Consider the following 17,667-nt stretch of genomic DNA (forward strand, 5'->3'; position numbering starts at 1 on the left):
CCCCTGCCCCTGCCCCCGAGGCTCCGCAGCTCTCCTGCTGGGCAGTTACCTGCACACCACGCTGCCCCGTGGGCACCGAGAAGACTACGTTCTCAGAAGCGCTGCCTTCTGAGAACAGCCCTCCCACCACTGGCGTCTCCTGTGCCAGGCAGCGGAGACGTGGAGCTTTGAAAGCCACGCTCCTCTGTCAGAGCCACAGGGTTTTCCGCGGAGCTGGGCGGGGGACAGACTCGCCACGTGCTAGCGTGCCGATTTCAACGGCGACCAATGAGCAACGTTGCAAAGAAATCACAACGCCCAGTTTTCTAGCTTTTACACCAAATTAGTTACAGTATTTGTGATCTGTTAATAATATACATTTTTAAGTCACACACAGTCTTGTAAACGGCGTATTTGTCCCTGGACAGTGTGGTCACAAACGGCTTTCCTACGGATGCTGGGCTTTACGTATGAAGGTGGCATGACCGCTCACAACCGGCGAGAGCCAGGGTCTTAGGTTCCTTTACACGCAGTGGTCACAGTGGGCGTTTGGGGCTGTTTATGGAGCTGGCGCCAGAGCAGGAGACAGAGGAAAGATTTCCCTTTCTGGGGTGCAGGTGAGGGACATGGGTGACGGGGGTCAAAAGGTACAAACTTCCAGTCCTAAGCTCTGGATGTGATGAACAGCACAATGACTACAGTTGACCACAGGGCACTGTACATTTGAAAGTTGCTGGAGTAGAGCTTAGAAGTTCTCAAAAGAGAAAATAAACTGTAAGTACGTGAGGTGATGGATGTTAATGAAACTTGCTGCAGTGGTAATCGGCGTACAACCTACACATGTATCCAATCGTTACGTTGTATGCCTTGAGTGGATACAATGTTACACGTCCACCATGTCTCGATAAACCTGGGAAAAGTAACAGAAGTGGGCAGGACAGTGGGAACGGAGAAAAAGCCCACAAGTCACACAGAGTCGGGTCACGAATGTGGACCTGGCCCGCCGCTGCCATCAGACAGCCGTACGGCCACGAGAAAGCCGCCTGGCCTCTTGGGGCCTTAACATTTCCAGCCATAAAATGAGAGAGCAGGACGAGGTCTTCAGCTTTCAGAGCATGCCAGAATCATCTGAGTAGCTCTTAAAAGGCAGATTCCCTGGGCCCCGCCCCTGGAAATCCAGACCTCTCCATTTAATTGTGGGCACGGCCATCTCTTAAGTTCTCTGGGGATTCTAACAAGCTGCTGGGTCAGAACTGCCGGCCCAACCAGACCCCGGGCCCTGACACCGAACCTACGGCTGCTCTTCCGCGGCCGGGACAGTTCAGGCAACTGATTTCCTCCACCGCCTCTTGGCGTCGCTGTCAGCCCCGGTGTGGCTGTTTAAACGATGGGGTCTACACACACACACACACACACGCACGCACACACATGCACAGGTGCTGTGTGTGTGCACATCTTCTCGCCTGGCCGTCATGCCTGTCATCGGCTCCACACAGCGGCCCCTCCCACCCCTTCCCAGACAACGCATCCGTGTGGGTTTGCCCACAGGAACTGCCTAACGTATGGCAAATGGAAAGTTTACATTTAGACATTTTCTTTTTTTTGATTCGTGAGTGGTTTAGAGTCACTCTGAGGTTAGCGAGTGATCTGTCAGTAGTAAAATGCCAACATGAAAAATATCTCTCTGTCCTGCACTTCCTCTGGTTTCTTCCCTGTGCCTGCGGACACTGGGGGTTTAAATCCAAAAGGTGCACATGGCTTGTTTGGGGCTGGATGCAAACACAAAGTGCAAGATTTTGGTTTGATCTCAAGACCTGGGCTGACGGGACACAGGTGTGAGTCCAGCACACAGAGCTGGCTTGGGGGCCAGGCAGCCCCACTGTGTACGGGTGCGAAACACCCGAGTGGATGATCTCACACTTGGTTAAAATACGGTGCCGATGGCGTGGCCCTCGTGGGCTAAAGCACCTTATTGGCTGATCAGAGTCTTGCTAAGGAAAACCGCATGCCTGCGCTCCAGCTGGACCACACAGGGAACCAGAAGAAAGAGCAGACATCGATCAGAGAACACAACCGCCACGCCAGGACCAGCCGTCGGCCGCCAACGGCCAACCCTGTTTAAAAGTTCGGCAACGTCTCTATGCAGAGACTTCTCAGGCCTCTGGGGGAGCCACCGAGCTCTCTCCCGGCACGGACGCCGTGGATGATGATGCACCCTGCGATGCCAGCTTCCTGTCCCGACACTTCAAAGCAGCTCTGTCCCCCATGGGGTCACTCTTTTAAGCGCCAATAAAGTGGACTCAGAGAGCCTAGCTCCAGCAGAGACAGGACTGACCACAGAGGAGTCTGAGGCTGGCATTTGCAAAACCCCATATGCGTGTAACTCTGGCGCTCGCCCCCTTTTTCTGGATGGCTCACCTTTGGCAGGCCGTCAGATTGACTCTTGGTTATTGTATCAGATGCCTGGAGCATGGAGTCACTCAATTTCCCATCGCTAAATCTTCGTTTGTTCTTCTAAACTCTAGTAGTACCCAGGGGAAAACCCCCTAGGTTGTGAGGGGAAGAAAGAAGCCCATTTTCTACATACGTAAACAAAAATGTCATTTGAACTCTTGCCCTAGCACACACACAGTTTCAATTAGTTCAGCTTTGAGTGTCTTTCCCGTGTTCGCCGGGAGAGGCTCCGAAGAGGCTCTGGTAGCAGGAAGCCACAGAGAGACGACCCAGCTCGTGGTCCCTTTAGCTGAAACCTTTATTTGGGGTGTCACTGGGCCCAGGAAAAGTCAGAGTTCAACGCTCTGGCTCTGAATTAAGGCTCTTACCTTCTCGCCGATCATTTCTGAGAACCCGCACTTTTTCAATTTTTCCCAAGAGCGCCCCGTCCTCCGCTGGGGAAAGAAAAGAAGCAGAGCGCTTGAACCTCAAGTGTGCACAGGGCTTTGCACTGGAGCAGCGAGCCCTGACTGTCGGCGGGTGTCACACAGAAGCACCTCTCCTCTGCGCCCCGGTTCGGGCCTTTCGGAAGCGCGTCACTAGCGGCCACACTCCCGAAGGCGGGCGTCTGGGAAGGGCCAGCGCAGGGGAGAAACTGGTCTTGGTACTCACCGTCGTTGCTGTAGTCGTCCACCAGGATGATTTCTTTTATGAGGTGGGGCGGACTCTTCTTCAGCACGCTGAGGAAAGACAGAGAGATCAAGGTTGTAGGCCTCTGAGGTGGGGGGGTGATCATTTTGGGTGGGAATTCTCCTATCTTGGCCCCAACCCTTGGCCGCAGGAGACATCGGCCCCCCCTTGCTCTGCACACCCAGGTGACCCGCCTGCCCCGTGGCCAGCCCCGACCTGACTGTACCAGGGACCCGGCCTGCGTGCAGTGTCCATGCGAGGGAACACCCTCTGGGAGCTGCAACGGGCGGGCAAGAGGGGGCGTCTCCTGGCCTCACCTGACCACTGTCCTCAGCAAGGCCGACCTGGCTTCATTGTGGAACGTGATCACCACGCTGGTGGCCGGCAGATCCACCCGCCACTGCTTCCGCTGACACCTGAGAAAGAGAGAAAGTCCATCTTCTGCACAGGGGACCCGGAGCAGCCCCCGAGGCACAGGCAGAGCGACCGGCCGGGATGGACACTCCGAGCCGAACCTGTTGTCTGCAGGAGACTCGGGCCTGTTCTGAGATGCAGTGACAGCAAGACAGGAGGAAACGGCAGAACCCAAGGGGAGGCACGTCACAAAAGACGAAAGACTTCGGGCAACGTAACACACTGAGAACGTCTGTCTGCCACGGCGAAGGAAACGGCGCTTTGACACCCATTTCCCCTCACGTGTGGAGACAGGCTGCTCATGCGTCCGTGGAGGAGGTCACTCCTCGGGGCTGGGACCAAGGCGTTGCTGCCCTTCCCTCGTTCCCGTGTGGCCTGCAGCAGGCACGAGGGACGCCTGTGCGGCTGTCTCTGGCACCTGGCACGGCCCCCCGACCGCTCCCCCGTCCGCCGCCAGGCCGGCTCCAAACAACGTCGGGGGTGCTGGTACAGGGGGAGCAGCGACACGTCAGCTCTGGGGAGGGCCCTGAATGGCCCGGACCACGGCCATTCGGGGACCAGGGCTGCACGCTACGGGCCGGTCACAGCGAGGCGCTTCCTAAGTCGGGCTCTAACACCCAGAGTGCAAGGGCACAGACGGGCTCTTCTGCAAACCGGGACTCGGACACCTCCAGGGGAAGACGCTGACTGACGGCTCAGAAGCCAGCGATCCACACAGCCGCAATAAACCAAGGGAGCCCGCTTTGTGATTCCGACCCAACTGCTTTTTAAATGCACCGGTTTTCTTGCTCATTTTCACGATTTGCTATTGCGATCGTCCCCTACAGACAGGAATGGCCAGCTAAGTAACCAGGCTCTGCAGAACCCACGAGACGCTGAAGAACACGCACCCAGAGAGGTGATGTTCCGAGGGACCCCCGGAGAGCACCGCACTGAGGCAGGCTTAGAGCATCCCGCAGGCTTCCAGCCTGGAAGGGCCGTGGGGAACAGTCCAGTGCTGTCGGAGGGCCCTCAGAGTTACCGCGCTGCTGACACCACGGATCCAGCTCAGAGAGAGGCTGGGACAGAGAGCTAAAGCACCCTTGGCCCCAGGAAACTGCTCTCGACCAGTCCTTAAAAAAAAACAAACCAAACAACCCTCACCTGAAGATGTATTTATTGATGTTATGGGGGGGGGGGTAGAAAGAGAGAGAAACATTGATCAGTAGCCTTATGTAAGCGCCCTGACTGGTGTCTGAATCTGCAACCTGGGTTCATGCCCTGACCAGGAATAGAACCTGCAACCTTTTGGTGTCTGAACAACGATCTGGCCAGTTGAGCCACCCAGCTTGACTGGTCATTTTAATACCAAGGTGGAGAGTGTGAATGAGTCTTGTTGTGAGCCTGCCCCTGCAGTAGGGCTGGGACCTGTCACTCAGCCCCAGGACGGGCCCCCAACACCAGCCTTCATGACCCGGGAGCACGCCAAAGTCACGCCCACTGCCGCCGGGGTCGGAGCAGCTGAAGCCCTTCCCTCGGCCGGCGCACCTGCAGAAGCTCGCTTTGCGACTTAGCTCCCCTGCAGTGTCCCACAGCCGGGAAGGAAGGACCGGCTTGCAGAGCAGGAGGTGTCCCCCCGCAAAGGGACGTCAGTGGCAGGAGGACGCGGGTGTGTGAGACTCTCTGCGGCCGGGCCACGGCCACGGCCACAAGCACTTCGGCAGCGGCGACAATGACCAGCGAGTCCTCTCGAAGGAAAACGGCCAACAGACGCCGACTTCCCCTCCTGCCTGGGAACACGACTTCCGAGAAGCAGATTGTGAAAATGAGCGAGAAAATCAGTGCCATTAAAAAGCAATTAGGTCAGAAATCACAATATGGGCCTCTTTTCTTTATGAGAGTTGTACGGACAGCTTGACTGTAACGGATCACGAGAAGACGGCGTAACCTGCCAGTCGTCGCTGCCGGGGGTGGGGGGGGGGAATACTGCTGGAATTAACACTGTGCTTCGTTAGAGCTGATGGCTAAGTCTTCAAGGACAAGCTGACTGACAGGCCAGCACCCCGCCCCCCCTTTCAGAATTAGCTGATTGTTAGATGAGGGAAGGCTCTGCCAGCTTCACTGTAAACAAATTACCAAAGAATGCCGCCCCCTAGACCTAGATCTGTAATGCTAACGACATAAATCCTGGTCTGCACAGCGGGGGTGCTGGGCCCGGGAGAACCCTCCCTGGCTCACTGCACTCTGCTCTCGCTCGCTGGCTCCCGCAGCCCTGGGAGAGCTGAGCAGGAGGAGGAAGCCTTGCTCACGGTCAGATCACAGTCAGCGTCACTGACTCAGTCACGTCCAATCCTCTCGGCTTCCTTCTCTCTGCGGGAACCCACCAGGCACCGTGGCCGCACTTCTCGCGCCGCACGGCGCGTCTGCACTCCCGTCGTTTTATTGAAGTTCCCGAACATACTCACGAGGCTCCAAGTTTTGCTGGGGGAATTGGCAATCGGAAAATTTAAGAGGTATCCCATTCTTAAGAAAAAATCGAGGAGCATGTCACATCCCGTGAGGGAAGAGAGTGTGTGTGTGTGTATGTACATGAATTCAGATCCTAAATCCTCACCGTGAGCCAAGAAAAGGGGAGAGGGGGGAGCGAAGAATGTCTTCGAAAAGAAACAGTAAATCCCGCGTGTAAAGAGCGAGCCGCACCCCTGCCAAGCAGTCCTGACCGCTCGGAGCTAGTGAAAGGCACGCGAGTGTACAGAAGCCCCTCCGGGGGCCGGCGGCCGGCGGCCGGGACTCTCCCCCTTGAGCTTCCCGTGGGACCGGAGTGGACAGTGCAGCTGACGCGCGAGATCAGCAGTGGGAGGCGTCTGCAGGCTGCTGTCCTCCCTCCCAAACGAGACCCGTGCAAGGAGCGCGATGCTGTGGATGGAGGACGGCCGTGGGGTCCGGTCACCCCACTTTCCAAGGGCCTGGTACTGCAGCGGTCACCCCGGTCACTTCGTGGCCAGTAAGACAGAGTCTTTTAAAACTGGGCAACGTGAAGATATATATATATATTTTTTTAAATCCTTAATGTAGCTTTACATTTCTCTGAGGCCATGTGGCTATCAATACCTGAGCTCTTGACGGGGCAGACAAACCGGCTCCCTGCCAAGGCTATATGCGCTCCCCCGCCCCCCCCCCCGCCTCGGGGGAGGAACGACACTGTTGGGGCAGACTCCCCCGATGTCGTCCTGGAGGTTGATCAAGGCACTGATGAGAAAATCCAGCGTTTGCCTCAGACCGGGGAGCGCAGGCGGGTCCTGTTCAAGACGGCAGAGGGCTGCTCCGCAGTGCGGAGGGGAACACAGCTGACTTCTTGTCCACCCTGGTCGCCTGAGCTGGTCCCATAGTAACTGCGGCTGCTCCCTGTGCCCTGAGGCCCCTTGTGGGTCCATATGGGAAGATGGCCCTCGGGACCCCACATGGCTGCTGGGACTATGAAACAGGAATGCACAGACAGGGACTCTGAGCACTGGGAAGGTCCCTGGAGTTCTGACGCAGGGCTGAAAATCCTGGAGGTTGGAGGGAAAATTCCTCCGGCAACCTGAAGGTGGGGCCAACGAGACGAGTCTGGGGCACCTTCCAAGTGCACACTTGGGGGCCCTGAGTGAGAGCTCCGAGGTCACGTGGCAGGGGAAGGGCCCCTGGGCTTGCCGGAGGGGCTAGCGTGATGGACAGGCAGGCGAGATGCAGCAGCGTACGTCAGTGACAGAAAGGCCCAGGACCTCTGCAAGGTCACGGAGGCGCTCTTGGCCCAGACCACGACCACGCTTACGGCTTACTGCAGCCACTGCGACCACACAGACGGTCAGGGGAATGAAGACAGACGTGGAGAGTGTTGCTCCATCTCCCCGGAGTGCCCTATTCACTAGGGATTTGTACGGAAAATACTAAGCAACTTGATCAGTAATTAAGCGTTGTTTTATGTTAACAACAAAACAGGTTTGGAAGAGATGGGAAATGCCCACGTTTGAAAAGATTAAGAAAGAAAAGTAAAAAACAATGTTGACCCTGGTGGCCCAGCACGTGGATGGTGCTGGGCCTCTCTGATGCCAGCAGGGCGCACCCCACAGAGGGGCTGGGGCCCCCCGGCACCCCAGGCATCCACCACCCAGCCTGAGCTCTGAGTGCGATCTAGAGTCCGACACAGGAGGGCGTTTGATGGCCACGGGGACCCCGAACGTCCGTGTCCGCAGCAGCCCCGGCCACCAACACACGGGGACACGTGTCTCCAGGAACTGCAAGGAAACTTTGTGTCGTTGACAGGTTCTTTCCCGCCTCCTAGTTGGAGTGATTCTGAAGATTTCCACGTTCCTAGACCACTCTGCATTCCACAGAAGTCTTCAAACTTACTTGCATGAAAGTGTACTTACACTTTTCTTAGGATCTTTACAAACTCTGTCGTACGTCTGCTTTTTTCAGTTCCTAACATAATCATGCCTTTTCTCTATTTTTGTGACTCGGCATCTCAGAATTCTGTTTCGTGAAGACGGAGCTGTACAGACCCCTCTCTACTGTCTTCCCAGTTCACGAACCTTTCTCCTTCCTTCTGCCTGTGAGGCTGACCCCTCTGTTGCTTTCTTCCTTCCCCAGCCACCGCATGGGCCTGGGCTCATCCTCTGGAAGAAACCTGGAGTTGGAGTCTCACCCACTCCCCAGATGGAGAAATAAAGGCAGAACTGCGCTCAGCCAGCAGGAGGGGGCGGTGAAGGGCGGGTAAGTGCTCCAGGGTGTAAAGATTAGCTCCTGACTCTGAGAGGGAGTGGTCTCTCCTCTGTCCTGGGCCAAGGTACACGCCTAGGGCAGGGCCAGGAGACGGAGCAGCGAAGGCGGCTCTGGGGCCGCTGGGCAACCTTGGCCTCTCCAGCGGACCCGGCACCTGAATGTGTGCCAGTCTCCGTGAGCACCTGTGGGCCAGGTGAGACGGACCGAGAGAGCCTGCGTGGGGGTCAACTCAGGTGGCAGGGCCAGGGAGTTTCAAAAACCCTGAGACCCTATGGAAACAGGTTCTGTGGACCCCCAGCTCCTCTGCCCTGCTGAGCGCAGAGGTGTGTGTGCGGGGGCTAAGGATGTGCAGAGGCTGGTGTGCACAGGGGCTGGTGTGCACAGGGGCCGTGCAGGGACACGGGGGCGAAGGCTCTGAGTGGCAGCTGGCCCCAGCGAGGCCCCGAAATGCACCAATGCCCGCCCCACCCCCTTGCCCTCCCCCGCTGAGAAGGCTCACAAGCTCACACGAAGGACGAGAAGGGCGGGCTGCCCTCTGAGGGACTGGGTGCTGCGTGCTCCCGACACAGCTTCCCCGCAGGAGCTGAGGTTTCCCACGGGACCTCGGCAGCTGCGGCACCTGCCGGGCCGGAGCCCACGCGGGCCGGGGACACGTTAGGCCCACGCGCTCACCCGGGAGGGACTCCGGGGTGCTCAGGGGACAGTGACCACCACGACGCTGGCCCGGTGACTGAGCCCCAGACGGGCGAGCTCCGCCAGGAGGGAGCACACTGAAACCAGGTGCAGGAGCGCCGCCCGGGAATCTGCATTTGAGAAGCTCCCCGCCTCCAGGCGAGGCCAGTGCAGACTGTCCTGGGGCTTCATTGTAAGAGACCCAGGAGGAGGCTGAGCGATGTCATCAGTGACAATTGTCCTCTCTCATTAGAGTCATCTGAGGAGCTTTGGAATTACCCACGGAATTTGAATGTGAGCCACACGCCACCGAGGTAGAAAACTCCGCCTCCCCCGAAGACTGCGGTTTCCCGACCCCTGTCTGCCACAACCCGAGCCCCCCGCCCGCACCACGCGCGAAGGGCCCAGCTTGCCGTGTTCTGAAAACTCCACACTACGGCCACAAAATGTGACACCCGCTCCACCCCGAAATGTCCAGTTTTACGACGAGACCTAGCCAACAGCTGGGGTCTGGATTCACAGTAAGGGGGGGGTACTTGGAACAAAGGACCCTGCGCCCCCTAAGCACAAAGAGCACTGGGCGCCCACACTGGGGTGGGGACGCCCCCCAGCTCTGGCACTCCCGCTCTGGGCGGCTTCAGGGGACCATCTCACGGTGTGTTTTGCTGTGGCGTGTCTGGGGCGGCAGGAAAGGCCATGGGGTGGAGTGGGAGTTGCAAATGGAACAAAAAGAGAAAAAAGAAAGCTAAATAGCTGTTGTATAATTTTCATTTAATTAAAACACGGTTAATAATCCTCCAAACAGTGATAATGGCATAATATTCCACCTAATCAACTAATTTCTGATCAGTCCTAATAGCTAGAGAGCTAATTCTACAGAGGTCTTTTAAAATTGAAGAGAACCAAATCCTAAGCTATTTAAAAACCTCTGCAGGACCCATCTGAAATTAAGCTTCTTAAGAATCTCGTTGGCAGGAGATTTGAATAAGCCCCATTAATCAGCATAGGTTTGTCTCACTGCGAGAAGGGATTAGTCGGAGGCAGCCCCGCATCCTGCAGGCTCTTGCATCTGCGCTGCATATGAAACAGAAGTCTGTGCTAAAACAAAATATTTACCCTCCTGAGAGACACAAGAAAGGCCGGGTGGTTGGGGGGGGGCAGGGCTCTCCCACTTACTGCACTCCCTTTGAGGTCCCTAACCCCTGCGAGAGCCAGGAGTTGCAGAGGGAGAAGCGCACACACCCGGGGCAGGAGCACACTCTCCGTCCACCCACCACGCCAGGCGGGGCACCGGCCCGCAGAAAAGCTGCCCTGCGCCTGGGAGCGCCCGAGTGGAACCACTAGCTTTCCGCCGCTGCTCTAAGCAGCGCCGTTGGCTAGGATGAAGGTGCTCCCGCACTCAAAGGGCGTCCTCTGCCCTTTACTGCCTCCAGTTTTACAGACACTACATTTCAACGGAAAGCTTTCTCGGGACTCAACAGCCGTTGGAAGTCAGTCGAGACAACAGCAGCGTTGGATGAAGCCATCTGAACTTCGAGAGACTTCCACACGCACTTCGGCCATCACCTCCTGCTGCCCGGGCAGGGCAGGGGGTGGGGGTGGGTCCGTGCAGAAGGAAACAGCGGCACTTTCAACCTTCAGCTGTCTGGATGCCGATGCAGATGCCTGGGAAGAGCTGCCCCTCTGGAGGGAAGCACACCCTCAGCAGACCGACAGTAACAACCCCGTGCTCCACTCCTGCCCCTGCCTGTCCACCGGAACACGACCCCCGACAGCCCTGGCCCAGCTGCTCCACTTCTCTCTGCCTCCCGGGGCCACTGCCCTCCTCCCTGACGCGGGAACCCTGGTTTCCAGGTGGCAGAGCATTCAGTTTCCGTCGTCACGGCTCTGGGAGAGCTGCGCTGCTCTTCTCGCCGCTCCCTGCTGCCTGGAAGAGTTAATGCTCAGGAGCAGCTCTCTCTGGGCTCATTTGGGCAGCTGTGTTTCATTCCTGCCTACATCCTCCATCCCGTCCCCGCACCAACTCGGGCCGGATAATGACATTTGTGTGGCCACTCAGCAGCGGTGCTGACTTTTCAGAGCTACAGGAGAGAGCTGACGTCGTTTGTCAAGGCTGGTGGTGCTGGCGGGCCCTCCTGCTCAGAGATGCAGTTGCTGTCTCTCTGTTTCAGCCTGGTGCACAGAGCCCGCCTTCTCACTGAACGGTACTGTTACTGGTCATCAAGGGCTGCACTGGGTCCCTTTCCTCACCAGGCTAGAAGGCAAACAGATGTCTTGTCACTGGGCAAGTATAAGAGGGTGGCCTTGAGGTCGAAGAGTCGCTACCTTAGGGCCTCCCTGGGCCCCAGCCCGTCAGCGTTGTGCTCCAAAGGGCGACGAACATTGGTCTGGGCCTGACTCGCTCATGTTCTTCCCAAGCAGGATCGTCTGTCTGGTCCCCTCAAACTCGCTCATGTCAAACGGAACCTTCTTTGGGGACCTTGGGGAACAAACGGACTTTCAACAGTAACAGCAGGGCACGTCCCAGTAAAGAAGGCCGAGGTCGATGTCCGCCTCCTGGACACCGATGGTTCCTGCCTTTGCATCTGGTCCTCTGACTCGGGCTCTGGGGCATGAAGCAGGCCGCCGCCCGCTGCGTGGTCACCCTCCTCTCGCTCTTGACTCACGGATTTTACTGGAGGTGAACTGTCGAGCCCCCCAGGTGAGCCCTGACTGGCCTAAGATAAAACTCGTGTGGCCGGCCTCCCTCCCGAGCACCCACAGCCACGACCCCATTCTGGCCCAAGGATTATCACAGAGAGTCCGCTGGGCAAACGCCCAGAGGTCTTCTTTGCTGATGAAAGCACAGACTCACTCAGAAAAGCCCACTTGTAGCCCTTTGCTTCCTGTCTTGAAAGTGGTAGTGATGCACGGAGCGGTGGCAGCCTTTTCGCAACCATGTCAGGCAAAAAGGAATAAAGCTGAAACAACGGAATGCTGAGGGCAACGGTGAGGACGTCAGAGAGCGCCCTGATGCGGGGAAGCAGCCTTGCACGTGCACCTCCAGACCTCATGTGGGAACGATCGAATAAAATGTCTCTTTCTGCTTGAAGTATCCCAATACAGCCTCATAAATGAAAATCAGAATGGCTTCAAGCTTCTCTGTGACAATACTAAACAGAAAATGATGAAATAACATATACAGCGTTTCAAGAGGGTGGGGAGAGACAGGCCACAGAAATTCTATGCATTGTAGACTCACTACTCCTGCATGAGAGGAATGAATGGGAAGAAATTCTCAGGCGAGCAAGCCCAGAAAGGATTTCAATGAAACCATCTGAAGATCTGCTTGCTCTAAAAAAAGAAAAATAAATAAAATTGAAAAAAATCAAGAACTCAATTTATGGTATAAAATGGTAAAACGCATTAAAACTATTTCAGCAGTACAGACTTGTGTAAATATGGTTATGCAAACAAAAAACTTTCTTTAAAAATAATTCTATATTTTAATTATATAAAATATAACTTTATTAAATAATTACACAAAATATAATTTCAACTATAATCTGTGCCTAATTCCAGATAAATCAGCAAAACCAGAAATGGGGTGGGAGAAAGTAAAAGCATAGTTAATTCTTCATCCTAAAAATAGATCCTGTTTTATTCTGGAAATAAACCGACACTCCTTTCATTTTCAAAGTTTTCTATTAGATATTCATAAACATAAAACATTACAAACAAAATCAGACATAGAAAACAAACTTTCTTAATTAACTACTGGAGAAAAACATAACCAGTCCAAAAGGCCGGCACAGTAAAACGCAACGTTTTGGGGGTAAGAGAAGAAAGAAAATAGTGGAAGAGCAAGGAAGCACAGAAACATAGAACTGCATAAAAAATCAGATAACAGACCACACATTGAAAATAGCTAAGCGTCCTGTTACACTTCAGACTGCCAGACTGGCCTAACAACAGAGACACAATACTAGGTTACTTAAAAAAAGACAAACCTGAATCAAAATGTCACACCCATAAAGAAAAATAAAACTAATGTAACACAAAACTATATCAAGAATAAGCAAAATAAAGGAGGAGAGTAACACCATACAAAGGAAATGTGCAGCAAAAAGGAAAAACAATGGGTGCAATTCCAGATGGTACTTTTAGATTAATAAAGGTGTAATCTGTAATGAATGTATAATTCTCACTTCCCAAGTCACAGCATTCAAACACACCAAGCAGAAGAAACCCTTAGAAAAAGGGAAAACTCATAAAATTGGAGTGGAAGCCTCGAATTCTATCAAGTGGACCTCAGGATTGGTAGGTTTTGAATGCCATCAATCAGGCTGCTTTAACATGTAAATTTTGAACTTTGGAACAGTCAGACACTACGGCCTTTCAAAAGGCCCCTCCACAGATTTACCGAAAGGAGACGTCAATACTGTCGCCTCGGGGCTGGCCCGTGGCCCGAGACTCCCAGGGCCCAGTTACGCAACCTCGGGAGTCTCGGTGTCTTCATCCGCAAGGCTTCAGCAGAGGAGGCTCCTTTGTACGGCCGTTGTGGCAATTACGCAAGCGATGCACCCGAGGACAGGGCCTGGAACAAACCCTCTATTGTGGGCAGTGTGCCTCGGATACAGCCCTACGTCTACACCGAGGGAAATCATCAGGCTGTCACGTCTGCCTACCTCACGCGCCAGTGAAAGAAAAAAACAAGTTTAAACAAACAAAAAGAAAAAAATCAACTTCCTACCATTTTGGAACTTGCTCCTAAATGAGCATGGTATTTAAAAGAAAACCAAAAGTAGGATTCCAGACGCATGAAAAATAAACAGTATTTGGATAACTTAAGAGTGGGTTTAAAAATAACCATCATGGCATTACACTCAGAAACATTTAATCAACATGAAATAAACATTAAATTCTGATGACAAGGAGAGGGAGAACAGCGGAAAACAGGGGGAAGCAGCAAATATGAGGACATTTGTTGACATGAATATGCTAGGAAAGCAAGAAACATTCCAATTCATGTGTGATCCCCGCACTTGGTTCTTAGACATGGAAGGAAGGAAGAGGAGGAAGAAAGAGAATAAGACAAAAAAATCAGGAGCAAACCACTGGCGGGCATTTCTAGACAAGAAAAAAGGAGACTTCAGGGTATACACACACAACGCTGCCAGTAATTCTGAAAATCAAGTGAAATTTATGATTTTCTGGGAAGATATAAAGTGTTCAACTGAACTCAAGATAAAACATTGGAAAACGTATCACATGTCAGTATCTATAGGGGAGTTTTAAAATCTCATCAAAGGATTACTTGATGAAAACAAAAAACAGCTCTAGTTTTAGATGCCTTTATAGGTGAGTTTCAAGGAATAATTCCTTTGTGAATACATCTGCCTTAAGCACATTTTAAAGACATTTGTTCTAATGTCTTTAAAACATGGGACATCTAATGTCTCCTGTTGCAGTGAATTCATTTCACAAAGTTAGTATAAATATGAAGCCACAGTCAGATGAAGGAGGGAGGAAATCTCAATTCAAAATCCAAAATAAGACAGCAGTTAAATTCAGCAATATATTGAATAAATTCTGTCGATTCTCAGAATCAAATAATACACTCACATTTAAAACAGTTATTTCCTTTCAAATGAGTGGGCAAAGAAGTTATTCCAAAATACCCCCACACTGTCAGCATTAAATAAGAAACAATCTCCACTTCCATCACCGGAGAATGAGCTAAATAAACATGAGATGGAATCTATAAAGCCATTAAGGATGAAAGTTATATGCAAAATGTTTCCTAAGTATTACCCAGTGAAAAAAGTAGACTGCCAAACACAAATACAGTTCAACCTGTTTGTTCGCAATTACAGGTATCTCAGCATCGGAGGAGATAAGAGACAGATTGGGGACATTCCTGAGAACCTAATGCTTATCCCTGCCTAGTGAGATTTTTAGATAAGGTAAGTGCCTTTAACTACTCTCTGGTATGATTTCCTTTTGTTTTTTCTTGGTAGACAGCAAACAGGTACAATGTTTATAAGCTACTGCCTAAGGAAAAAGAAGCAGTTTAAGCAAAGGAGTGTCTTTGGGGAAGGGCCTCAGACAAGGTGGACTGGATAATTAATGTTCAGGTGACAGGGACAGATGCCAGGGATTTTAGCCACCGTCTGCATAAGACAAGGTTTCCCCACAGTGGGAGGGATCACGTCAGGATTATCAGACCCCCATCTGTCACCAGCACTGTCGCCGTCCTACCCTGAGCTCCCGAGGCACTACCCCCAAGGGCGCCCCTTTGCCTGCAGTTCTCCAGTCACGGCGAAGGCAGCCATCAGGGAGCTCCCCCTCTGCCCATCCGGCCCGTGGCGAACAGCCAGCCAGGAAGTGGGCTACAGATACACCAGGAGCTGCACCAATCCCTAGGGCATCCCTGGACCAGAAGTCTCCCGGGGGATCCTGTGTGTGTGCCGCTGGCTGCGGTTCGTGGAGTCCTTCCAGAGACGACCTGAGCCCAGGAACAAGGTGGAAGACGGGCAGCTGCAGGAGTCTTAGGGATAAGAAACCCGGGGGCAGGGAAGTGGTCTGGGCCTCAGTCTGGGACTAAGTGGGAGACCTGTTCGTGAAGGCCACACCTCCCACCTTCAAGGGCACTGATATTTCCACTTGCTTGCATGTGGGACAGACAGCTCCGTGCAGAGCAAAATGCATGAACTGGGAACTTCACACTGAATGAGGATTCCAAATCAGACACTCAGGTTTCTTCCCGCTTTCAGTGACGATCCTTGCCGCAGACCAGCCGACCCATTGAGAGCAACTAGAAACTTTGGCTAAAACACACCAAGAAACCCATCTGAAGGAAACGGCGAGTGGAGAAAGCAGCCAGGTGTTGCGGGGCCAGGTTCCAGGGAGGAAGAGAAGGCCAGGAAGGAAGGCCAGCGCCGGCGGATCCTCTCCCACTCCGGCAGAGAGACACGGGAAGTCGGAGGGAGCCAGGCACACGGGGTGGGAAGCCACACCCGGCTTCCTCAGGTGCCCTCAGGGGCAGCGAGGCCGGAACTGGAGTTCGGGGCTTGCGGAGGAAGGGGGGCCTCCAACAAACAAACACCCAAGACCAGGCAGAATCCCAAAGGACTACTTCCCAGCAGGGAAAGAGAATGGGAAGTATGTGTTCAGACACAATGAACTAAAATAACTGAAATTATGAACTCAGTAGCCGAATTTAAAAGAACAGACACTCCAGGCAGAAGAACATCAGGAAATGGAAGGAAGGCCAATAAAATTGTATGTGGACTGTAGCACGGGGAATAAAAAAACAAATGAAGACTTACAGAAAAGAGCGTGAGAGAGACAGATGCCATGCAGAAATGCCTGACAAAGATGCAATCAGGGACCCCGAGGGAACAGGGCAAGATAATGGGGTTCATCAGGCAAAACTGACAAAAGACATGGAGCTACAGATCCAGAAAATCCTATGAGCCCCAAACAGGTTCAATACCAGAAAAACCTAGGCACGCTGCAGTGAAGCTGCTGAGAATCAGAGAGAGTAGTGTCTGCAAGGCAGCTGGGGGGACGGGGGTGAGGGGGTGGGGGGGTCAAACTGGCTCCGCAAAGCGACAGTGAGACTGGAGCTGCTGTTTCGCCAGCAACAGTGGAAGGTCAGAGGGCGGCCAAGTGACGACAGAAGAGTGCCACAGTCCCTGTCACCTCGGAACTCTCTATTCAGAGAAAAAACTCTTTAAAAATGAAGGGGAGGCTTACAGAAAAAAGGATAGAATTCACTGCCAGCAAATTGGCACTGAGAGATTCTCAGACAGCAAACTGAGAAAGCAATCCCAAGTGGAAAAATGAAAATATAAGAAATGAGGAAAAATGGAACATAAATATGGGGACGGCTCTAAACACTATTTACCGCACGAAACCATTAAAGATGTCCCGTGGGGCTTACACACAACCTGAGGACCACATGAAGGGGAGAGGACAGCGGGTGGGGGGTAAAGTGTTGGGTCTGAGCCCCGTCCCGGAAATGACACAAGTAGCCACTGATGCAGATTCTAAAATCTAAGCCGAGGATGCAACAAGCTAACAGAGGGGTGACACATACTCTGAAAGAAGGACGCCAGGATGGGGAAAAGACCACGACGAAACAGGAGGGACGGTAAAATGTGTGGTTTAACCCAGACACACCACAGCACTCGCACAAAATGCAAAGGACTAAACACGCCCACTAAAACTGTCAGGGTCCTGGCTGGTGTGACTCAGTGGACTGAGCTCGGGCTGCAAACCAAAGGGTCACCAGTTCAATTCCCAGTCAGGGCACATGCCTGGGTTGCAGGCCAGGACCCCAGTGGGGGGCCATGTGAGACGTAACCACACATTGATGTTTCTCACCCTCTCTTTCTCCTTCCCTCCCACTCTCTATAAATGAATAAATAAAACTGAAAAAGAAAAACAACAAGACCGTCAGAGTGGATAAAGATCTAAAACCTCAGGATCCACCACTTACAGGAGACTCTCACTGAATACAAGAACACAAAGAGCATGGGGAGAGATGTGCAGGGAAAGCTGGGTGGTGGTACTGATGATACTGAGCAAGACAAAGGGCCCTGCTAGTGACCAGGAGGGCATTTCATAACGACAAAAGGGTCTGTGCCCCAAGAAGACAATGGGAACTCGCCCACAGGCCTAAACTACAAAGGGCAGAGCTCACAGTGCAACAGCCTGGCGCTGCCCCATCGCCCTGCCCAGGCCACGCGG

General features: G+C 53.2%; 1 protein-coding gene across 1 annotated transcript in view; it reads right to left on the minus strand.

The window, feature by feature from the left end:
- Window positions 1-17,667, minus strand: part of GALNT2 (polypeptide N-acetylgalactosaminyltransferase 2) — a 152,563-nt gene that overhangs the window by 19,315 nt on the left and 115,581 nt on the right. Inside the window, exons 4-6 of the mRNA XM_045861076.1 lie at window positions 3,420-3,518; window positions 3,085-3,152; window positions 2,802-2,867 (exon numbers count right to left, since the gene is read on the minus strand). Coding sequence (XP_045717032.1) covers window positions 2,802-2,867; window positions 3,085-3,152; window positions 3,420-3,518 — 233 coding nt within the window. The remainder of the gene's footprint in view (window positions 1-2,801; window positions 2,868-3,084; window positions 3,153-3,419; window positions 3,519-17,667) is intronic.

This window comes from Phyllostomus hastatus, unplaced genomic scaffold (assembly GCF_019186645.2).
Source record: "Phyllostomus hastatus isolate PE091 unplaced genomic scaffold, TTU_PhHast_1.1 phas_contig_148, whole genome shotgun sequence".
NCBI classification, from domain to species: Eukaryota; Metazoa; Chordata; class Mammalia; order Chiroptera; family Phyllostomidae; genus Phyllostomus; species Phyllostomus hastatus.